The 21,255-nt window shown below is 33.9% G+C and overlaps 4 protein-coding genes across 9 annotated transcripts; 2 read left to right on the top strand and 2 right to left on the bottom strand.

Annotated features, from left to right (window-relative positions):
* On the bottom strand, window positions 1-13,021 carry LOC110601825 (VPS35 endosomal protein-sorting factor-like). 6 transcript variants are annotated; one of them, XM_043951066.1, is made up of 23 exons: window positions 12,783-13,020; window positions 12,410-12,643; window positions 12,275-12,305; window positions 11,453-11,637; window positions 10,909-11,068; window positions 10,346-10,442; window positions 9,299-9,468; window positions 9,039-9,205; window positions 8,503-8,691; window positions 8,269-8,358; window positions 7,732-7,812; window positions 6,669-6,812; window positions 6,408-6,490; window positions 4,641-4,782; window positions 4,435-4,518; window positions 3,528-3,689; window positions 3,360-3,447; window positions 2,473-2,550; window positions 1,988-2,054; window positions 1,799-1,931; window positions 1,199-1,315; window positions 1,050-1,106; window positions 1-494 (listed from the first exon to the last, which is right to left on the bottom strand). In XM_043951066.1, exons 1-23 carry the CDS (start codon window positions 12,897-12,899, stop codon window positions 345-347), a joined length of 2,826 nt encoding a protein of 941 aa, XP_043807001.1. In that variant the 5' UTR covers window positions 12,900-13,020; the 3' UTR covers window positions 1-344. The 6 variants fall into 6 exon arrangements, 5 of the variants coding, with proteins under 5 accessions (XP_043807001.1, XP_043807002.1, XP_021594850.1 ...); XM_043951067.1 differs by having other exon boundaries at window positions 1,805-1,931; XM_021739158.2 differs by having other exon boundaries at window positions 1,799-1,904; window positions 12,783-13,019.
* A 1,564-nt stretch (window positions 13,022-14,585) lies between these two features.
* On the top strand, window positions 14,586-15,438 carry LOC110600760 (stigma-specific STIG1-like protein 1). The gene has a single exon (XM_021737624.2). The coding sequence runs from the start codon at window positions 14,670-14,672 to the stop codon at window positions 15,147-15,149; it is 480 nt and encodes a 159-aa protein (XP_021593316.1). The 5' UTR covers window positions 14,586-14,669; the 3' UTR covers window positions 15,150-15,438.
* Window positions 15,439-16,476: 1,038 nt separating this feature from the next.
* Window positions 16,477-17,480, bottom strand: LOC110600986 (stigma-specific STIG1-like protein 3). Its single transcript, XM_021737947.2, has one exon. It carries the CDS (start codon window positions 17,407-17,409, stop codon window positions 16,963-16,965), a length of 447 nt encoding a protein of 148 aa, XP_021593639.1. The 5' UTR covers window positions 17,410-17,480; the 3' UTR covers window positions 16,477-16,962.
* A 1,934-nt stretch (window positions 17,481-19,414) lies between these two features.
* LOC110602459 (cytochrome b561 and DOMON domain-containing protein At5g47530) lies at window positions 19,415-21,023 on the top strand. The gene is made up of 3 exons (XM_021739989.2): window positions 19,415-20,122; window positions 20,210-20,467; window positions 20,541-21,023. Exons 1-3 carry the CDS (start codon window positions 19,460-19,462, stop codon window positions 20,847-20,849), a joined length of 1,230 nt encoding a protein of 409 aa, XP_021595681.1. The 5' UTR covers window positions 19,415-19,459; the 3' UTR covers window positions 20,850-21,023.
* The last annotated feature ends 232 nt before the right edge of the window (window positions 21,024-21,255 follow it).

The raw sequence follows: 21,255 nt of genomic DNA, 5'->3' as shown, positions 1-21,255 counted from the left end.
TTAATCTCGAAACCTGTGGTATTAGATCCTATGAACTATGGTATATAGCTCAAATTGAAGTTCAGATACAGTCAACCAAGTGGGGGAGAAATTCGGCCTATATTTTACACTATAAAAATAGAAATGGCCAATACAAAGATATAAAGTAGAACATGCTTATCCTGACCTCCCTAAAAAATAAAAGATCATGTTATTGCTACCTGTGAGTTGCAGAACTAGTTTACTTTGAATATCTGGTTGATGTCAGTCAAGAGCAAGATAGAGAACTGAATGAATGCAAATGTACATTTCCTAAGATTTTACCCATTTAACACCTCAACTGATCTGATGCGTAAATCCATAAATCAGATAACCACAGCTGGCGTTGCTCGAGAAGTAGACAGCTGCTCATCCAAATATTCGATGGTAGACTGCAGATATTTGTCATTTGCGCTCAAACAAAGCTGGGCTGCTTCAATCAGTTTCCAGCAAACTTTCAACACATCATCACTTGCCTGTCCAAAACAAGAAGGAATGCATAAACCTCATGAAAAAAAAAAAAAGAAAAAAAAAAGTGGAGCAGATGGCCAGAGAAATGATTTGAGCAGTCATGGTAACTGCTAAGGAAGATCAATTTTCAGCCTCATGCTCACAAGCTAGTAGGATATTATCCGTGTTGTTTTGTGCTTCCACTTTGAGGAAACCTTCATATAAAACAACTATATCATGTTGCTAAAGAATTAGCTCGATAACTACTGATAGCAACAATGTCAGACACTGATGGGGCCCATAAGTTTCCCTTCAATTTAGAGTGAATTGTGGTCATTCGGAGAATGATTCTCAGAAAAATTTTTCCCAGGGCTTATAGCATCTATTTATCCGGCAGAGTCAGTTGGGGTAAGCTAAACTCCATGCATAGCTATTATGCAACAAGAGTTTTCCATGGAGAGAAGATGGCATTGCCCTGTATCTCCCACTTTCATAGGCATGGAGATGAGGAAATTTATTTTTGAAGATGTGGCTATACAGTAAGATCAAGTACATCATATTACAAAAATTCACATACTTACTTTGAAAGATAATGCTATGCAGTTGCATGCTTCAAGTGCCATGCTTCCACGAACAGCCTTAGTTACAGCATACCATGTGATCAGATATAGTACAAATGGTCAATTATTACAACATAAATCATGATTCAAAGCCATAGTTAGTTAGTTACCTTGGATGGCTCTTGTTCTATTGCATTAAGAAGATTCTGAAGGACATGCTCAGATAAGGAAACAAGTTCACGTAAATAGGAAGAATCACCAAAAAATAACACGTCATTGCCCAGATTCTGAATGAAACAAATGTAATAGAATATTAGAAGCCATGAGATATAACATTAATTTGTGAGAGCACTTTCATCGAATGTATGCAGCATTTTGACATGGACTGCCACCGTGAAACCAGGGACATGCAAGCAGTAGCTGTCAGAGGCAGAATAAGTATTGGTATATAAGCAATAAATTCTAATTAAATCAGCAAAAATCATGGACATCTTCAGCATTGTCCAATCCATGCAAAACTAAACAATATGCATCAAGGGAAAACATGTCTGCCTGAACGAACACAAGTGTGTATTTGTAATGGTATTTAGCTGGTTACCATCAGCTAGTCAGTTGAAAAGGAATTGTAATTGTATGAACATTCATACAATTTTTGTTTACAACATAGTAATAATAATGATGATGATGGTGATGATGATGATAAAAAATGATGAAGGAAATACACTTCAAAATTTGTGCTTACCGAAGCCTAATTGGCAACAGACAAGTACCTGTACCTCTGTAGGACACAGATGATATGGGAGCTTATTCTGAGAAAGTGTTGCCAACAAAAGGATGATTGCACAAAATGTCCTTGCTGTGATTCTTGGTGTCATCCTTGGCAATATTTGAAAAAAAATGACACTATAAAATTGAAAACTGATGACTTTCAACACTAAAGAACAATAGAAAAGGCTTACCATGATCTGGAATGAATGAGAGAGAGAATGCTTCTGGGGATTTTCGTAACAACTTGGTCAGAATTACCTTCATATCAGATAAAAAAAGGACAAAATGTTTTAGATATAATCAATCAATACAATGCCATAACAAAGATTAATACTAAGGGAATATGCAATATAAGAAATTATTTTACAATTTTGAAATTAATTTTTTTGTCTTTTTGAATTCATTCAAACGCCTAATGCATGTTGTGAGATCAAATAAAGGATATCAAGATAAGTAAAAATTATGACCCAAGTAGATTCTTCATTGTAAAAGTCCTGATCAATTGACCTACATAAATAATGAAGTAATTTAACCAGCCATTATCACATTGCAGCCTTTTAAAAAATTCATTTTATTGTCAAATGAAAAGAATAAATGCCACTTTCAAAAGAACAGACACATAATTTCAGTAATGAAAAAGAATAGATATAATTTAATGCAAACAAATCTCAAAGACCTGGAACCATAACCAAAAGGCTACATAATTTTCGAATTGAGGAGAGTATGCCATCCACATCAGTTGGAGCCCGGGACCCTACAAGCAGTCAATTCAGAAACCAAAAAAATCAGAAAATCATACCATACTAAGCAATATATACATACACACACACAAGCGCGTGCACATGCACACTTGACATCCTGCAGATTAGAATGTAAAAATGTGAGGAAAATCTTCTTAAAACTCAGAAACGCAGAATGTAACGTAAAACATAAATCTACATCTCTTTTCCAAGTCTAGTTTTCGTGCAATAATAATAGTGTTGCAAGCACCATTAGTTAGGCATCAGGAAGGACCACAAAAAGTAGATCTCTTTAAATTAAGGAAAAAATTCAATACAAGAAGCTAAACTTCAGCATATTTTTATTCCATGTTTCACTGTTTGAGGGGCTTCTAATAGTTGGCAGTTGTTATTTTCCAAAAGAAAATTGCCTCAACGAGACCTAGAACAGCTCATGCACTACCAAGGCTCGACTAGGAATGTAACTTGGGGATCTTAAAAGTAGGGGTACGTCCAGTGGACAGGCATTAGTATCGGTTGGCTTCCATAATACCTACTCTAGAACTTTAATTTCCTTACAAGAAAATTTAGCTTGAACTATGTATGAATTTGCATTATGCAAGTAGAATTAGAGTAACAACATGCTTAAAGCAAATTCAAGACCAATAACAGTTCCTATAGAAAAATTAGGAAGTAGTTATGCAACACTGAGAAGCATCTCTAAGTTTCATATATCTCTAGCCAACTGACTATGGTAAGCCAGCTACTGAATGGTTACTAATGAGTTTGTTGCTGCATCTATATTCAATAAATATTTGAAGGCCGACAAGGAAAAAGAACTAACCATCTGTGCATTCCACATTTTCTAAACAGCTTACTGCAGAAACAATCAGCCCATCCGAGTGAGAAACTAACCCACCTAACAAGGCAACCTGAAATATTGAAACATGTATGAGTTTAGACGTGGTTCACTAGATGTATCAGACAATCAAGTCAAAAGGAAGAACATTACCTCAGCAGTCTCCAGATAAAGATTTAACTGCCTCACTTGAGATGAAATAGAAGGTATAGTGACCTCACTAAATGCTATGCAAGATTTGACAAAAGTGAGAAGTGTTTTTCTATCTTTCAGAGCTTTAGTTGCCAAATAATTGCTCAAGTGAACAAGAGTTTCCTGCAAGTGAATTTAAGAGCTGGGTAAATAGCTCAGAGAAGGATGGACCACGGGCTGCCTTTGATAGAACAAGGACTCCTTGCCATCTTTTAACCAATACATACTGAGATTTACTCATAGTAAACTCTACCTATAGTTTATGAGTGAAAAATATTGCTGCAAATATTATATGAATATCTGGTACATAAACTCTTATGTTAAACCCACAAGGGTATGTCTTTACATCTTAAAAATTTTGCTTCCTCCTTGCCTAGGCTACTTATTAATGACCTTGGAATTCATCGACTGATGGTTTATGAACATTTAGTCAAATTCACAATCATCATGATAAAGAACCATGGCATAGGCAATAATCAATTTTAACATCTATGCATAATACTAACTACAACAACGCCCACATATTATTCAATCTCTTCCCTCCCATACAACATCTTTCTAGCCCTCCCCCTAATCCAGACAGCATCACAGCACCACATCTGATCAACAAGAATGAATTGTTGTCCACACACACGCATAACTTCCAGATTCTGCACATGACCACTATCTATTAAAAGCATTATCCTACAAGTAACACAGATGAGTCATTATCCATGATGCTAATTGATAATAACCTGCCCTAACAGCTTATAATTAGAAGACAAGAATTTAAGTTGTACTCAGGCACTTCTTGATGTGGCAGTTCTAGAGACTTGAAAACTAAGAAACAGATAATGGTCATGTTTCACAGAAGAAAGATGATACTGACCGTAAGTTCATTTATGCTACCAAAGGCTCCACGGCATTCAACTAAAAATGTTAAATGCCGTTCCATCTCTGCCCCAAAGTCAACCTAGTAGCCAAGAGCACGAACAATTGTAAACCAATCTAATTCAAAGATAGAACATAGAAGGTACCATGAACATGAACTTAAGACACAAGGAACAATGTATTTAGCTAGCTGAAAGGAATCACCTTCTGAATAAAACGAGAAATCAGATGTGCTGACTGTTGATTGCCATCATCTTTCATATTTGCCAAATCCATATCATCATGAAGAGACTGAGAAATTTCAAAAAGGAACTGTATGGTTGTTGGATCACGTATATGGTCATTCCTGTCCAAGATGTAAACATAACCGCTATCAATGAGTCAACAAATTACACATGCATAACAATCAACAAGAAAGACCATATATGGAAGAGTAAGGAACTAAAGAAGCCTAAACATAGATGGTAAAAATGGATCACCACAATATTTTTCAATACCTGAATTAACTAATGTCTGAATTATGTGACTACAATACAATTAGTTAAAAAATTAGAATGCTAATGTATACGTTCTTATGTGACCACAGTATAAGTAGCTAACAGTGTAGAACATGTTGCTCCTTGCTGGTAACAATGTATGATTTTCATATTGCATACTCTAGGTTTGAGTATTAGTTGGTAATGGTATATTCACTTATATGGTCGACTTTCTGTTTTCTTCCCCTTAGATAGCCTACTTTAAGAATCAAGGTCTTCATCTTGCAATTAGTGTTGTAATTACCTGTTAATCTTAGATAAAAGTTTCACTCAATAACCAAAAGGGAATCATGTACCCCTTGTTCGGAATAAAAAATTTTACAATAATTCAATTCAACTCAATCCTTTTCTATCAAATTTCTCATTTGGAATTGAAAAATTCATTTCTTTTTTTCATTTTCAAAAGAAATTAAATCATGTAAAAGTTTGCAAGAATTCATTTGAATTCTTTTCTTACAAAATGAATCATACCAAACCAAACAGAGGGGTAGCAATAACGTGTCAACAGTAACCTGTAAAATAATTTGTTGACAAACTGTTAAATTTCAGTCAAGCCTAACTCACCCCAAAAGCTAGCTCAAAGGGAGGAGTGCCTATGGCCCATATAAGGGGCACATTACCCCTTTCCACAACCGATGTGGGATTCAACACACCCCCTCACGCCCAGAATTTTACTAGTGCATGGACATATTTATGGGAGGTCCAATATCGGATGGGAAGGCTCTGATACCATGTTAAATTTGAGTCAGGCCTAACTCATCCCAAAAGCTAGCTCAAGGGAGAGGAGTGTCTATGGCCCATATAAGGGGGCACATTGGCCCTTTCCACAACCGATGTGGGATTCAACACAAACTAATATATAGAATTTAGCTATGAAAGTGCAGATGCTACCATAATTTGAGAGCATGTGAATTTTGTCCCAACTCCCAACAGCTGGCCTCCTAGTTTTGATTTTAATAGTTTACAACTAGTTTGTTTATCTTCAAATTGATTATCAAAATGTATGGTTTGGTTTCACAATAAAAAACCAAAATGTAAGGTATGATATGATTGGTTTCACTATGTGGTAAATAACACCCAGTGGAAATAGATATGATGTACAGCCTAGAAATAAATAACTGGTTCAAATTGTCCTAAATGCAATGCCTTGCAAGTCCAGAAAGTCCCACGAGAACATTATAAATAACACTTTAATTTTGAGGCTGATATTTCTCTTGTAGCTATAAGTACTTTTTCCTGTGTTAAAAATCCACTAAGAAAGCTAACTCAGTGGCACATTTATGCAAATGTCCAGAAATTTTACATGTTCTATTGGTTAACTATTTGCTAAGCACTTCCAAGAAAACATCAAACTAATAGACTTCTAATGACATCTTTGAGCCTAAACAGGCGGTGGCTGGTTTATATGAGATTAAAAGCTACTAAGAAGAGGTACCTTGTTGCCATATTGAGAATCTGCATATTAATGACACTTCGAGAACTCCCATACATTACATCCAAGATCTCAAGAAAATGTTTCTGCAGAAATTAATCGAAATTACCCATTAGGGCTTCAACACTTAATTCCTTTATGGTCCATTACCACAACAACCATGAAACTTAAATAAGGTATTCCTATATAATTTTTCTGCATCCAGCAAAATGCATCAATGAAAAAAGTTGAGGGGGTTGGTGGAAGGGCAGTTCAGTATCATACCAGAGCAAATATGATGTCCAAGTCCTTAAAATGATAAAGAAGCTTCAACAAAATGGACTGCAAGATTCTTTGTTCATCATTGACAATCTCTTTATTGCATGCTCTGGTATAAAGTCCCTCTAAAAGAGTGTTCAAATAGTTATCCTGGCATGATCATTAGATTCAGAAAGAAATCCATAATTGCAATTATTTGGTAATGGAACAAGCATCCAGCTGTTCACATTTACAATACTCCACGCAGTCCAGGTAGAAAAAATATAACAAAGCCAACATCAAATGATTACAATGCAGAGAAGGCTAATCAAAATTCCAGAAAAGTAAAGAAAAATAACCAAAATAACACAAAAAAGATACACCCTAGACCTTCACAACTCCCAAGCCATTTCTTAATAATCTTGGTTGAAAGATTTTTTTTTCTTTGGGTTAAGTGCCAGGGTGTTGTACTCACAAGCCCTACAAATATGTGCAAGCATGCCATGTAACCAACCCCAGTTTGTTAGTTTGGAACAGTTCCTCAAAAAATATATATATATATATATATATATTTCGCGAAACATACACATGCATAGCACAAATGAAGCATCTGAATTTTTTACAATGCTTACACCAACAATCCAGAACCAACTTTGAATACCATCCATTTGTAATCTATAACAAAACAATAGAAAGAAGAATGAAAAAGATTGATTGCTGTAGACATAAACTGGGAATAAACTCCTTGTAAGTGGTGCTCTAGAGTCCCTAGCCTACATATCTAATGATTCATTTTTATTTACTTCACTAGTCAGTTCCTTTAGTACTAACAAGAGAATAAAAGTGTCCTGGTAAGAGAAGCATTCTATCTGTTCATCACTAAATGATTACAGAAGTCGCAGAAAAAGGAGCATATTGTAAGCATATAGAATGAAGTTGCTAAGATCTGAAACACAACCAAGAAAACCATAAAGTAGAATGTAAGGAGAAAAAGATAGTAAAAATTTCCAAACAGAGAGCGCTGTTTCATAAGAATTTAAGAGAAAAAAGAACAAAAAGATTCCACAGTTGTGTAAACCATTAAACCTACCATTTGATTTTGAAGAACAATGTCCATGTACGCATCCACAACCTTCAAGTATTCATCCAGTTTAACGTATTGAGTAACAACCTGATAATCAAGTCATGTTTTGGAATAGCAAAATGTTTAGACAATAAATTAAGTAAGAACATATTAAAAGAAATAAAACTGCAATTCTAAGGAACTAGACTAGATATTTGAAGCAACAGCAATAAAAAAAAATAAAAAAAAAAAACAACTTTCTTCAGATATCCCATAAACTTCACAGGGATTCCACATCAAGTGACTAGCAAAATTTGCAATAAAAAATGGATGAAAATGCATGTATACAAAAAACAAATGCAAAATAAAACATAAAAGAATGGGTTTCAAGGTAAATAGCAAAAAAGAAATTTCTACCAAAATATGCATGTTTAAGTGAGTGTATATGCAGGTTAGAAAAACTAAACATTACATTAAAACTTTAAATTTGTAAAGAATATATAAAAGTCAAAACTTATAAAAGAAATTTCAGATCAAGAAACAGGAACAAAAAGCTCTAAGCACCTGAATAACTTCATCCACTACTGAGATGACGATGTCCAATTGAGATCTGCTTTCACCTAGTCTAAATCCAAGCAACCTATAATTCAAGCACTAAACCAACCAAAAACAATTATAATTTAAAATGGAATAAAAAAAGTTAATAGAACGAGGAATAGAATATATAGGTTATAAATGCAGAAAGCTTTATGTGCTATAGAAGTACGCAAATGATGCCGAGTATCATATGAACAGTACCTGATCAAAAGAATCGTCATTACTGCACTTAATCAGGTGGAGGATATCCACAGAATTGCAGCTGATTACTTCGGCCGGAAGTTCCTTCAGCAGATGGTGAAGAACAACTGAGACACATGGGATACTCTCAGATAAATTTGATCGATCCCTTCCAAGTCCAAGCTCCATAAATACAGAGTATGCTTGCCTCTTTTCAACAGATATTAAAAATATCATTCAAAATACAAAGAATAGTTATTCATGTTACAAATGTTAAAGATGAGATCACCAGAACACCACAATGTTACTAAGAAGACAAGATGAACAACAGTGACTTGTCACAACACAAAACAATAAAGAAAAAGAAATCAATGCAATTTCTACATTGCCTAATGATTTAGAATACTCTCTATGTATTCTGGTCAGAACAATGTAAAAACTAAAGTAGAACGTAGAACTGAGATTATATATTTGCTGCCATATTGCATGGGAATTCTCAGGGAAATGAAAGTTACAAGTTTGACCATAAGCATAATTATCCAAATTATATTGCTGACCTGAGATGCATCCTCAAATATGAATTTCATGATATATTCAATGGTTGGTTCAATCAGACTGACAAGCAACCCTATTTTGCCTGAAAAATGTATATTTGGGGTTTCCTTTGCCGATAAGAGATGGATCAATAAGATTTTGATGTCATTAACACATGTAACCAGGTATCCTGTCACAGAAAAATTAAAAATATAGGAGTCAGTTTACATAAATTGTGCAGGGAGGGCTATGTTTCATTTATGAAAGTAACAGCAATATATACCCTTATCAGATGCAGGCAACTTCCGTGCACAGTGGACTAAATACAGACGGCAGTAGGTAGATGCCAATGGATCTGCTAACCCTCTTGTCATCATAACCAGTCTCTGGATATTATCTGCAGGTTGATCAAGCAGAAAACGCCAACAAGGCAATATTGCCAACTCCAAATATCTGAAATACAATATCAATAAAAAAACCAACACTGCAATTCACGCACCATAAAGAGAGTTTCACAAGCCCGTGAACCAAGATTAATGTGAATGACCACAAAAGGTAGGTTAGTAATCAAATGGAGGACTGAGCCATTACTAAGAACTTGGAAACAAGTAGAAGAGAATGCAGATGAGCCATAAACCTAGTCCAGCCTGTTGTTTTCTAAAATACTACCTGGCTTCCCCCGTACTACAAGCATGATGCAGGTGCCAAGAAATGCTTTTGTGTTTGTTCTACAGGAATTTCATCATTCAAGTGCATTAAGAATACTGGTCAAGATATGAAACGCCATAAGCCCAAAATGCAAATTTAGTCCCTTTTCTTGATAGCAAAAGAAAATGTATTGAAGAGAGAAAATTGAATAGAACATGAAGAAAGGTAGAAATATTCTTTAGCAATGTGATATGCTAACAGTCCTTCTGTACAATGGATTAAGAGAAATGCTAGAATAATCCTTAAGTACCAATTTTATCACAAGGGTTACTTTAAGATACTGTATTAGCTTCTGCTTACATATGGTGTGCTGAATCTAGAGTTTTTAAGGTGTTAAAAAGGCATAAGTAAAAATTGGAGAAATTCCATTTGGAGAATTTGCTGTATCAGTGGAGTTCATTTATTATCCAATTTTCCATTAGAGATAAGTCACTCTTAACCCCACCAGCAATAATTTGTGATAAAGCACTCAGGAAAAATGTGAATTGTGTAATAAAGGCCGAAAGCTTCTAGATCAATGAACAAACTAGGAAAAAGGAAAACAGTACCTTCACGTAACTAGCATCACTAAAAACATGTAGGAGGTAAGCAGAAAATGAACTTAAAATTATAAGAACCTCACATGCGTGGAACAAGTTCGCGGATAGAACCAACTTTGCAAAACCAATTATTGCAAGTTTCCTTAGCATCAGAGCAAATATCACTTGCTTTAAAATTCTCTGTCAAATAATTCCAACAAAGGTTTTAGGGAAACCCAAAAAAAAAAAGCAGTCTAGTTGATACAAAACAATGACTATGAATCTCTAATCCCAGTTTTCAGAAGCGCAAGGTTAGTTAATCTAAAAACTAGAGTTGCAAGTTCTCAAAAGCAGTGATAATGTTAATTGTTTGATTCTGTAAAGCGCAAATACAAAGCAATGCTACAATGTTGGAATTTGAATCCTATTTAGTGAGTACTACATGATATCGACACAGCTTTTTGTGACCATGTTAACTGGAGACATCAACAAGCAGACAATGTGTTCTGCAGTCTTTGATATTCACAAATTTATGCACAACCACAGGAAACTTGTCAATTAATATGCAAAACCAACATGTATCAATTATCTCTAGACAAAGTGCTTAACAGTCAGTAATTCAAGTTTCATCTGCAAATTACAAATGGAACCCCCAGTAGATACAGACCTGGTAATTTGCCAATAAAGGTTCCATCTTCAGCACATTCAGCTTTCTGCCTGATGCGTTTCCATACCATATCACCAAGCATGTCCATTACATCTGTTGCAAGAACAAATAATGTAGGATAAAACTGCAGAACTGATGTATCCATCAGAAGCTTAGCAACCTGCACACAAAGAACAGGTCATGATGATATCCATTTCAAGAGAGATGCTAAATCAGGATACTCTCATAGATCTAAATTTCTTAGAACAGGTGAATTTTGTGATCACTATATATCTACCATACCCAAAATTTCACCTTGCATTTCTCATCATATGTACATGGTAAGTGTGTGAAGTTTAACCTATAGTCCAATACCCATTCAAGTTCACGTGTAGCTAAATTAGCCTTACAAACCATTCAATATTTACAAATCATAAACCAATGCAATTGTTGTCTTAGCCAATCAGTTAAACATGAAAATCTAATTCATTTGCTACTTTATGGCACTAAGAGGATATTAAGATCCAAGTAGATAACCTCAAACGTAAAAACAACTAAAGCTAACCTTTATAGATAATTTCAAAGCTGTTACACGGTCTTCAGCATGCCAAGCACGCATGATTTCATGTTTGAGCTCATGCATTTGTGAGACATACTCCTGCCGAGTGATGACCTTGGCATCATCTTCAGGATCTTTTTGTGAATCATTCATTTCCTCTGAATATGTTCCCTTTTTAGATTTATCTAGTGCTGCAAAAAAGTGTCTTCCACCAAGTACAGTAAGAAAATGTTATAGTAAATTATCAAAACAGGAAAAAATAAAAGTATAGCAAACTATCTCGATGATAGACAAGCTTACTACGCATGTTCAGGACGATATGCCTGATTACATGTTATTTGCAAAAGATAGATAATTAATAGACGAAACAAAATCTGATATCAATATTATTATAATGGTTTTGCTTGTATCTCGTACATCTGCATTCACATGACCCATTTATCATATAAATTGGTGTTTAATATATACAAAAATATATGCTATGTGCCTCATAGATTGAATAAGAGATGCAGGGCGCCATCATACTTTTCAGTGAAATTATAGGGGAGCATTTTATATATTTGGCCTAAGAATAGGAAGCAACACCCTAAAGTCGAATTCTGAATTCTGATCAAGTATGGGACGAGGAAAATATACATGACATTCAAATTTAGTATAATAGAGAATAATCAAAGATTACAGAGTTGAGGATTCGCCTATTATTTGAATATGTTTTCTCAACAAGAATTACTTTTAGTTAACATTTATTATTAATTATCTTCCACTGGTTTCTACTAAAATAACTAAACTCCAATTGTTATATATATCTAGGAACAAAGTATGTCATACCCTTTCCACTTTTTATTATCACATCGGACATCTGTTCAAAAAAAAAAGTCTCGTTATCAGAACTTCAATGCAAAAATGTAAGTAAATTTAAATTTAAAACACAAATTCAGAACATAAGAGGACAAAATCGCTTACAGAAGAAACTGAAATCATTTTGGACACAGGAAATTTTTGCATTAAGAATCTCTTAAAAGAGGTCCACTCCTTTGATGGAATTTCAGAAACAGTTCCACTAGAGAGACTGGCACTGGAAGTGGCAGCAGAAGCATAATCTATATCAGGCGAATCCTCATTAGAAACCGCTACATTAGCACACCATCCTCTCAGCGGATCCAAGAAATCATTATTTTCATGATTTGCAACAATCACCTACAGTAGAAAGTCGAGCATAGCCACATGAAGAGTGTACAGCCAAAATCAACAAGCTACAACTCTAGATAGAAGTCATTCACTAATTTGCAGAGATGATGAGTAAGAATTTTGATTTAATCATTATGAGAATTTGAACCTGGCTTTGTGGAGTTGAAGGTGGAGACGGAGTGGAGAGAGGATTATGATCGGCGCGTGAGCGAGGTAAAGAATGGGCTTCCTGTTCAGCACTGTAATGTCGAGGCCTGAACTCCATGAGACAGTATCAGCTTCCTCAGTACTACTCTTTCTTGATCTCTTCACGGTCAGATGGAAATTGGAATTAAAAGGTGAACGTGATCAAGGGCGGTCTCTCTCTATCCCAAAGGGAAAACTAACGGGCCTTTTCATTGGATCAAGTTTAATTAATACAATAAAACTTAGAATATTAAAATAATGTTTTAAATCAAAATTATAAAACACTAATAAGCCTTTAATTACATTATAATTATATGTATATAAACATAAATTTAAAAAATATTAAAACCATTCTTCAAGGGATCTTATTTTAAAAAATATACATTATCTTTATCATAAATAAATTAAAGACATTTTTTATTTTTGCTCTATATTTTAAATAATAATAATAAATATATAATACTTTCCGTATCCAATGATACCTTAACATGGTTTTCCATTTTTGTGGACGTTGATAATCATATGGGCCTATGGGCCTGTAGCTTGCCAGTAACATACCACTAATCGAGACTCGAGACTATGAAATTACAGCTGGCCCAATCATTGTTAAACCTGCATGAGTTCTAATTTAATTTTATTTATAATAATAATAATAATAATAATAATAATTATTATTATTATTATTATTATTATTATTATATAATATATATGTGGATCGAGTTTCATGGTTGACCTCAATATATATGATACTTTCTATTGAAAACACTCAATCAATGACTGAATTATGGTGGTTTCAAATGTAAGTCTTAATTAATTCAAGTAATCTTTATGATATTAATTAATTAGCTCAATATTATATATTTTCTTTTTGCCCCTTTTTTAACTAAAGCCCCAAATCCTTAGATGTCAAAACATCGCACATTAATATTTTAGAAAATATAATAATATTTTTTATTTAAAAAAGAAGAAGGAAAAAGAAGGTACATATAAATACATAATTATGTAATGTAAGTTTTTAAAAAAATAATTAATTAATTAAATAGGAGACTTGCATTTGTTTTTGGGAGGAAAAAAAAAATAAGGAAAGGAATGTACGGGAGAGCCATCTTTGGGGTGAAGTGATGGTTTAATAAATGAGGTGGCTTATGAATTGGTGTTGAGGGATGGATCTGTTATTTGGTCTAAATGTGAGGCTGGATTTCTTAATACCCAATTGCCACCCCTCACTTTGCTTCCCCTTACACCATGCCGATATTTCTTCAGCTCAGCCTCCTTGGACACCTTCCATTTGGTGGGGTGCCTTTCAAATTATTCTTTAATGTCAAGTCCTAATCGCCCTTAATTTGTTTTCAAGCTTTAGAATTCACTGTAATATACCAAGCTATTAATTATAAATAAAATTTATATTCTTTATTTTTTAGAATATTTCTAAGCATCTAGACCTCCTAAAAACACATTCTATTTATGTAATTCAAATAATTTTTTTAATTAAAATAATTTATTACTGAACAATTTTTATTGAGATCGGATTTATAATTAAGAAAAATCTTTTGTGAATAAGGGCAGCCAAAATGAAGAATGAGAAAATATTAAAACGAGTGCCAAAAAAAAAATGATTAACTGCTAAACTACAAAATTAAACCACACTCTTCGTGTCACAGCCCAAAAGACCTTTACCACTTTTGCCGCGTCAACCCTTCGATGCATTCTCACTATAAACCCAAGGTGCCACCATCCCATCTTCCCCAATAATCTCCCCTAAGCATCCAACATCACTAACATCTCCCCCTTGCCCCCTTCTTTCTCTCCCTTTCTCTCTCTCTCTCTGAGATTCTAGACTCATATAGCCATGGAACTAATGAAGATAATATTCTTCATAGCCATCACAATGGCCATATCCATCACTCTAACCATCAGAAGCATCGGCGACTTCGAGGAGAAACCACTAGTGTTTCCTCATAGCGTCGATGACGCTACAGCCACATTGTCAAAGGAGCCCAAAGAAGTACTGAAGCTAATGCCTTCCAAAAGACTAAGCCGGTTCCTCGCTGAAGAGAAGAACCCTAGAGCAGCTGATCATTGCAACAAGGACAATGAAATATGTAACATTTTGGGAGGTAAGAATCAAACTTGCTGCAACAACAAGTGCCTCGACTTGTCTACAGATGATAAAAACTGTGGTGCTTGCAAGAACAAGTGTCATTTCTCAGAGACTTGTTGCAGAGGGCAATGTGTAAACCTATCTTACGACAAGAGACATTGCGGGAAATGCAACAACCGTTGCGAGAAGGGAGAATATTGTGTTTATGGCATGTGTCATTACGCATGATGACTAAGAAATTGATCGACGATCTATTTAGATTGATGAGAGGTTTGTCATATATTAATCTTAATTACAATAAGAAAACCACATTTAAAATAGTGGCTTTCAAATGATTTTATTTACTTAATTATACAATTACAATTGATTACCCATTCACAAGTAATCCTCAAGGATTTTATCTTTATATCTGTAATGTTACTACACAGAAATTTATGTATCAATACCACTTATCAATGTTGTTGTACACAATCTTTCAGTTCGGAGAGAAATATTATATAATATTTTCTTTTTGGTATATCCAAAACTATGATAAAAGCTTTGGGGAATAATCAAAGTTTAAACCTTTGATTTCTTATATTTAATAATAAAATATGGAGAGAAAATTATTTCTTATTGTTAAGTGGGTCCCTTGATGTATATATACGTAAAGTACTAATATAATGTACGCAATGAAGAACGAGAAAGCCATCTAATTGAGCGAAATAAGATCTTTTAACTATCTCCAAAGTCGCTTGTATTTCTGCAAAAGTAGGAGTTTTTAGCATAGAGATTTGCAAAACTTATGTCGGAGATGAAGCATAGATGGTGCCATTTTTGACGTAAATGCACGTGGCGCATCTCAAATACGAGTTCTGTAAAGCCAACATGCATGCATTACTTATTCACAATTAAGTTTTGGTTTAATGCTTCGGAAAAAAAAAAGGTTTTGCTTTAATTGAAATCATTAGGACTGCTGAGCCAAGACTTGAAATGTTGGGCTGTGTGACAAATATGACGATTTAATATCTGACAAAAAATTTTACTTGTAATTAACCACTTAATTTTTTATTTATTTATTATTTTAAATAAATAATTAAACTTATTAATTAATCACGTAATAAAAATCATTGCAATTTTATTATACACATATAGTAAGGTTACTTTCGTTTAAAAAATATGCAATTTTAAAAAAATATGCAATTTCAACTGCTTCTAACACAAAAAGTAAGGTGGGTCTTAAAAAAATTTCAATAGGTGAGGCTTTCATAGTTAGAAGTTATATATTGAGTACTGCAGTTAAGAGGATATCATACGTAAACTAAGACTTAAAATATTAGCAAATTGTGTCATTATAGTGTGATTAGGGGTAAGCTTGTCTTGATCTAAGAAATCAAAGGCTTCATGCTGTGTTTTTCAGCTAGGCCTAAGGCTTGGGCTGGGTCTAAATTTTCTAATTGGGAATAACATATGATCCAAGCTTCAACTTTCATTTTATAGCAAAACAGGTTTGTTTAGGCATCAACTATATGGATGGAAATAAATATACCAAGAAAAACTAAAACGTAAAAAATTATATAAAAAAATTAAGATATATATATATATATATTCCGAACTGATCAATATGATTGAGCTCCTATTGTTGCAACCCCCACAATGTCTGACATTGCAGCATATATCTGATTGTATTTGTTTTTTCTTGCAGCAGCAAGGCCCTGGATTTCGCTTGCCATGGCATGTCTGAGGGAATTTATTACGGGCCGGTTTTTTACTGTAAGAATACGACCAAATCCATGCTCAAAACTAAATTTAGTTATTTCATCAGATTGTTCAGTCAATTCAAAATCCAATTCATCGCCTTCTTGTTGTTCTTGCTCTTCTTTGGGTGGTAAAGTTGAGGACTACTGGAGCCATGACCTTAAGTAGCTTCATTTTCCGCGGGCGAGAGAGGCGAGGTGGAGAAGACATGCACGCACTAGGGTCAAGTCTTTATAGAGAATTTTGGTTGCCATGTGTTGTTGCACTTAGTTGGGTAGTCCAAAAAAAATATATGATAAAATTCCTATGCATAGTTGCAAAGACCAAAAGCACAAAAGCCTCCATTTTTACCGCTATTGTTGCAACCACCACAGTGTCTCCTGTTGAAGGAAGGTTTTACACATTTGCCATTGCAGCATATGTGATTGTATTTGAATTTCTTCCCGCAGGCTCCACAGTTAAAGCGATCAGTCAAAATATTTACACACTTCTTTTTGCAGCGGCAAGGCCCTGGACTTCCCCTGGCATGGCAAATCCTAGGAAACTTGTTACATGTCATTCGACGAGCTTTTCTTCTCCTCTGAGTAAGAATGCGACCAAATTCATGTTCAGAAGTGAATTCAGTTATTTCATCAGATTGTTCGTTCAATTCATAATCCATATCATCGTCTTCTTTGAGGGGCAATGCTGCAGTGCTGAGGACTAGAGCCATGACAACAACAAGAATCAAGAAAATCTTAAGTAGTTTCATTTTCCGTAGAGAGGCAGAGAGAACTTGAATGTTGGTTGTTGGAGGGAAAGGGGCGAATGAAAGAAGTGAGAGCTGAGGTTGTGAACTTGTGGGTGGAGAAGACAGCAAGAGGAATTGAAGTCTTTTATAGAGAATTATGGTTGGCATGTGGTCTTGCACTTTATTGGGTAGTCCATATTCAACAGCATTGAAACAATTAAAAATAAAAAAGTAAAAATTCTCAATTATTTGTTGAATAAAATAGTGCAGAAGAGAGAATGGGCAAAGAGAAAGTGATATGCAGGGGAAACAGATGTGCTTCTTCCTTTACATATATGCTTAGTCTCATGCAGACATTAGAAGTTTCCCCACTTTTGGTGCCATACCTAATTTTATGTTTATTTTATAATTGAATTAGACAATGTGATCAAGAGTTTTAGAGGAAGAACATAATATTAAAATAAAAAAGTTTTAGAGAAAGATCATAATATTAAAATAAACAAAAAATCTCTCCCTCTTTCCCTTGAGAATGGGAAAGCCATCTTGCCATTTGGGGTTGTGCCATTTTTTAAGAGCAGCCATTGTCTCTGCCTCTCTGGTAGTATAGTGTAGTGCGGTGAATATTCAGATGGAAAATAGGAGAAAAAACTTTATAAACAATAAAATCCTATTTTATCCTTTTCTGAATTAAAATAAATTAATATTAAAATAAAAACTAATGTAACTTTATTTATTTGATGTAAAATTATTCATGAATTCTCCGTAATATTTTCATAGGTTATTTTTCTTCTTATTTTATTTTCTTTATTCTGAAATGGATTTTTTTTTAAAAAAAAAATTCTTTTGTTTTCCACCCATTCAAATTAACAAATATAAAATAAACTTAAAACTTTTATTTATACATGATAAATTTATGTTCTTTTAAGATATAATGATACATAAAGCATCAATTAAAATTGTATAAGTTTAACTGATAAAATTTTGTAATTAAAAAAAATTAGGATAATCATTTTTTTTATTTTTTTATATAGACCGAGTCAATATAAATTTATAATATAAATATATAAAAATTTATATAAATCTCTTTCTAATTAAGATTTTCCTGCTCACAATATCAAGCAGACGGGAGTGTGAGGAAGGGTTTTATTTTTTATTTTTTATAAAAAAGATAAATATAGGAGAGTCCCTTTTTCTTTATTTTCTTTTTGTGGCGATGCTTTTTCTTTATTTCTTATAATATACGCATCCTTTTAAATGTTATTAAAGCGAAGATTAAAGAGAATTTGATAGCCAGTGGGGTAAAGCAAACAGAAAAAAAAGGGCACGTCACACGAAACACGACTTATCTTCAATAACACTTATAATTTTATACAGTGATTTTCCTATTGTTCATTATTGTTTGATTGATGGTATTTTTTGACAAAAATATACCAAAAATATATGGAACAAGAGGATTTTGTTAAGTCTTAAGAATATTTTATTTTACGCTACACTTATAAAAATCGAAGTTAAAAAAATATAAATAAAAAGTAAATAATCACTAAGCGGATCCAACACAAAATTTTATTACCTAAAAAAAAATTTGTTGCATCTTGCAATCCCATACTTTGTTGGAAGGAAGTATTGATATCGATTCCAAACATGAGTAATTGTTTGATTTTGATTTTGATAAATCCAATGAGTTAATATGGATCTTAATTGATCCAAATTTATTGAACATTGATTTATTAATTTTAATCCTAACGGTAATCTAAATGACCAGAAAAAACAAATTGAGTTATTTTTATTATACCTACATAGATTGTACTCTTAACACTCGAAGAAAGAAAGTGGCTTGAGTGGCTGCTGAGAAAAAAAAGAAAGGAAACAAAAACGAGTGAATATGTTTTTATCCATTACGTCTTGACCACACAAGTTCTTTTCTAGTAATTACTATAGAATAAAGTACATTACCTCTTAAAGATGTTATTCTTCTGTAGCGCAAACAATAGCTGTAAGCTACTTATATTTGTATATATTTGCTCAAACGAGCATATACTGATTAATTCAGCAAGCAATTGCAAACCCAAAAATGTCTTCCCTTTCCATGTTTGTGATCTTCATGACATTGTCCTCATCCTTCACGGTGTCAGTCATTGCTCATTTAACTCTTTGCAGTGAGCCTTTCTTCCTGGTAAGCTTGAAAAAGAACTTTACAAACTGCAAGAAGTTAGTCACCCTTGAGGCTGAATTTGCCTGGAAAATCACCGGTGCTCATCAGGTAGAAATTTTCTTCGGCAAAAGACTATATGCAGATATGGGATGGCTAGCCTGGGGGGTGAATCCAGGCAAGATGCCACAGATGGTTGGAACCAGGGCAATCATAGGTATTAAATACTCCAATGGATCAACATTCATTGGCACCTACTATATCACAAGGGACACCAAGATGGGTTGCAAGCTGCAGCCTAAAAATTTCAACGAAATTGCCCAGAATGAAGTGGAGTTTCACAACATGTCAATGGAATATATAACTGAATTAGACTACATCACAATACGGGCTAGAGTGATTCTTCCACCTGCTGCATACAACATTACAATGTTGAACCATGTCTGGCAAATTGGGTATGGGGCAGAAGGCACGGAGCCTAAGCAGCATCCCACATTTCTGCAGAATGTTGATAGTACAGAGACAATAGACTTGAGGACTGGAAGGAGTCGTCAAGCTGGCAAGCGTATATATTACATGCGATCAGTAAGAAGCTATAAGGCTAGGTAGTTTTTTTACTTTCTTTTTATTTATTTTTTTTAAAATAATATTTGACTTTTCCTTGTTTGATAGGTGCATGGCATCTTAAGCATTGTGGGATGGGGAACTTTCCTTCCATTTGGAGTAATCATTGCGAGATATTTCAAATATCCACTGGAAACTTTTCGGTACTGTCGATTTCGTATTCATGTTTCCTGTCAAATTGCTGGCTATATTATTGGAACTTTAGGGTGGATCCTTGGATTGTATCTTGGAAATCTCTCCAAATTCTATGTCTTCGAAACCCACCGGCTTTATTCCATTTTCATTTTTGCATTTACAACATTACAGGTAAGCTATGATCTCTCTCTCATCGTCTCCATGGCCTTTTTTTTTTTTTTTTTAATTTTTATTGATATTGCAGATGTTGGCGTTACGTTTAAGACCGCGGAAGGAGGATGATTACAGGAAATACTGGAATATGTACCATCATTTTCTGGGTTATGCACTGCTTGCCGTAATTTCAATAAACATATTTAATGGAATTGGTATTTTGAAGCCGGACATGACTTGGAGAAAGGCTTACATGGGAATCCTTCTTGCTTTTGCGGCCATTGTCACAGTTCTTGAGATCTACACTTGGGCAAAATTTAAAAGCAACGCTAAAACAGCAACTTCTATACAGGATGGAACTGCTGCTATTCCTCTAGCAATTCCACAACCACGCCCATGAGAATGCAACAATATTCGCCTATATAAGATCTCTTTATTCCTTTCTTCCTTTTCCATCTTAGGATTGGATTCACAGTTGTAGCTATCGGGACTAATTGCTTTATTTTGTTTTCTTTCCGCTAAGTTTGAGTTACGATTGATAGTTGTACTATATATAAAATTTATCATTCCAAAATACGATCTCTCAAGATTCCATCCAATTTCTATCTAAATAAAAAATTCTTGTTAGTGAACAAAAAAAAATTGTCCCAGATGAGTTTAATAAGACCTACACATGCATTTTTTTTAAAAAAAATAAAGTCCTTTTTCCATAAAAAACCATTAATATATATATATATATATATATAATCATTAACAAGAAAGAGATTATTAAATGCAAAAGTAGAAAGCTTCAGTAATTCGTTAAT

Source organism: Manihot esculenta, chromosome 15 (genome assembly GCF_001659605.2).
Source record: "Manihot esculenta cultivar AM560-2 chromosome 15, M.esculenta_v8, whole genome shotgun sequence".
In the NCBI taxonomy this organism is placed as follows: Eukaryota; Viridiplantae; Streptophyta; class Magnoliopsida; order Malpighiales; family Euphorbiaceae; genus Manihot; species Manihot esculenta.
This window is presented reverse-complemented; position numbering and strand designations above follow the sequence as displayed.

Coding starts and splice junctions, on each gene's coding strand:
- LOC110600986 (XM_021737947.2), bottom strand. CDS start 17,409: ATGAAACTACTTAAGATTTTCTTGATTCTTGTTGTTGTCATGGCTCTA.
- LOC110601825 (XM_043951066.1), bottom strand. CDS start 12,899: ATGGAGTTCAGGCCTCGACATTACAGTGCTGAACAGGAAGCCCATTCT. Junction 6,813..7,731: donor TTGTTCTTCAAAATCAAATG/GTAGGTTTAATG, acceptor TGATCATGCCAG/GATAACTATTTGAACACTCT. Junction 2,551..3,359: donor AAATGTGGAATGCACAGATG/GTTAGTTCTTTT, acceptor GACTGCTTGTAG/GGTCCCGGGCTCCAACTGAT.
- LOC110600760 (XM_021737624.2), top strand. CDS start 14,670: ATGGAACTAATGAAGATAATATTCTTCATAGCCATCACAATGGCCATA.
- LOC110602459 (XM_021739989.2), top strand. CDS start 19,460: ATGTCTTCCCTTTCCATGTTTGTGATCTTCATGACATTGTCCTCATCC. Junction 20,123..20,209: donor GTATATATTACATGCGATCA/GTAAGAAGCTAT, acceptor CTTGTTTGATAG/GTGCATGGCATCTTAAGCAT. Junction 20,468..20,540: donor TTGCATTTACAACATTACAG/GTAAGCTATGAT, acceptor TTGATATTGCAG/ATGTTGGCGTTACGTTTAAG.